The sequence below is a fragment of the Rhincodon typus genome, chromosome 41, assembly GCF_021869965.1.
Source record: "Rhincodon typus isolate 14 chromosome 41, sRhiTyp1.1, whole genome shotgun sequence".
Classification (NCBI taxonomy): domain Eukaryota; kingdom Metazoa; phylum Chordata; class Chondrichthyes; order Orectolobiformes; family Rhincodontidae; genus Rhincodon; species Rhincodon typus.
In genome coordinates, this window is record NC_063372.1 from 4,113,628 (window position 1) to 4,115,799 (window position 2,172).

General features: G+C 43.1%; 1 protein-coding gene across 1 annotated transcript in view; it reads left to right on the forward strand.

The window, feature by feature from the left end:
- The window catches only part of LOC109926101 (STE20/SPS1-related proline-alanine-rich protein kinase-like), a 54,973-nt gene that overhangs the window by 50,839 nt on the left and 1,962 nt on the right, over positions 1-2,172 (forward strand). Inside the window, exons 8-9 of the mRNA XM_048618844.1 lie at positions 536-604; positions 1,108-1,172. Coding sequence (XP_048474801.1) covers positions 536-604; positions 1,108-1,172 — 134 coding nt within the window. The remainder of the gene's footprint in view (positions 1-535; positions 605-1,107; positions 1,173-2,172) is intronic.

A 2,172-nucleotide genomic window follows, 5' to 3' on the forward strand; every position in this document is an offset into this window, starting at 1 on the left:
TTCTAAAACACATGTTTCTAAAAAGCTGTAGTGGGTGTCCTGCATCATCATAAACATGGACAAGGAGAGTACATTCTTTGACTGTTAAGTTTAAGGTCAGACTGTGTTGCCCTGATCATTATTAATGATTACGGGCAACACGGTTGCTCAGTGGTTAGCACTGCTGCCTCACAGCACCAGGGACCTGGATTCGATTTCACCCTCGGGTGACTGACTGTGTGGAGTTTGCACGTTCTCCCCGTGTCTGCGTGGGTTTCCTCCGGATCCTCCGGTTTCCTCCTACAGTCCAAAGATGTGCAGGTTAGGTGGATTGGCCATACTAAATTGCCCATAGTGTTCAGGGATATGCAGGCTAGGTGGGTTAGCCATGAGAAGTGCAGGGTTACAGAGACAGGGTCGGGTAGTGGGTCTGAGTGGGATGCTCTTTGGAGGGTCGGTACAGAATTGATGGGCTGAATGGCCTCTTTCCGCACTGTAGGGATTCTATGATTATGCTAATTCCACACAAAACTGATTTTAAATATCTTACCCTTAGACTCTGCGGTTGGTGTTTCTCAGGAGCTCGTCTCTGCTGGTTTAGTAGACGAGTTTGACATGATGGTTGGTAAGTTGCAACTCTGTCATATTCAACTTTACAATCAATTCAAAGGCAGACAATAGTTGAGACACTACTAAGTATTCTGAGCTGCTGGGTTGGAATGGGGCAGAAGCCCATAGAGCTCTCACGAGCAATGAAATTTAGCGTTGCTTAAATGTGTCCCAGATGCAGGGGTTGGGGAACATGAAAACATGCAGAATTCTTGCTCCTAATTGCAGTCCAGTGAGTTTTCCATTTATCCCCTGCGTCAGTATTGATTTGACAGTCATGGTCATCATAGTCAAATAGCCTCGTGATACTCAGTTGAGGTTCACAAGTGGAGTCTTGCAAGCTGCAGGCCCTATTGAAGCCTGGCTGCAAACATTCAGTATCTTTCAAGAGAAATGTGGGTGGAGAAAATCCCCTCCAATGAGTTACCTTCAAGGCTCTGTCCCACCACTGCTGGCTGATACAATGTCCTATTACCTATCCTGACAGCCTTTATAATCTTTTTTCTGTTGTTTCATCAGTAGCCAACAACCTGCAGAGACTAATAGATGATCCTCATTCAAACAGGACCCTCACATTCAGACTGGTAAGGGAATCCAACATGCTCTCTACAAACTTCTCTGATGTTCAAATATTTAAAGAACTGTAAGCATGAAAATTCATGGATTTGTGACAGCTGATTGTTTTTCCTAACTCTTAGTTTATAAAATTGGAGAATTAATTTTTATTCATTCGTTCATTTACGTAGGCTCACAAATGTTTTGGTGCCTGGTTGCTGTCCACATTGCGAGGTGATCTGGGGCATTCTATTTTGATAAAAGTGCTGTATAAATAAGTTGTTGCTTGACTGTAGTATTATCCCTTACGTGTTAATGGGCTTCTTGCAGCCTTATCGATAGACAGATCTTTTACCATCACCTTGATGTGGACACTTGAACTGGAATGAGAGGCTACTGACTGGCTGGGAGGATCAGAACTGAAATGATCAGGCAGTCTCAATCCAGTCTGCAGTTAGCCTGAGGCACAAATCAGCATAGCTTCATAATCTCACTGGGGAGTGACAGCTAGCTGATGTGGAAATGGGGAAGAAATATGATTTTGATGTGATGTGGGTACTCTTCTGAGCTTAGGGTAAAGATGTGCTGTTGGGCAGAGGAGGAAGAGGTTCATTGTGCTGTATAATTTAATTGCTGCAGCTGATCTAGGAATGTTTCTTGACATAAGTGGGCACTTATATCCTCTTCTTGTGGCTAATGAAATGAATTTCAACACAGTGATCACAACTCCTTAAGTTTTAATATAGCTATGAACAAGGAAAAGTCAGGACCTCACAGGAAGGTACTAAATTGAGGAGGGCAAATTACGTTAGTATTAGACATGAGCTAGGGAGAGTTAATTGGGAGGAGCTGTTATCAGACATTTGACACGAGGGAGTTGTTTAAAGACCTGCTGAAGACATGTTCCAGAAATTAGAAGGACAAAAATGGCAAGGTAAGGATAACGAGGGAGATTGTGAATTTTGTCAAAAGTCAAAAAGAAGCATATGTAAGGTTTAGGAAGCTAAAGTTGGACAGGGCCCGTGAGGA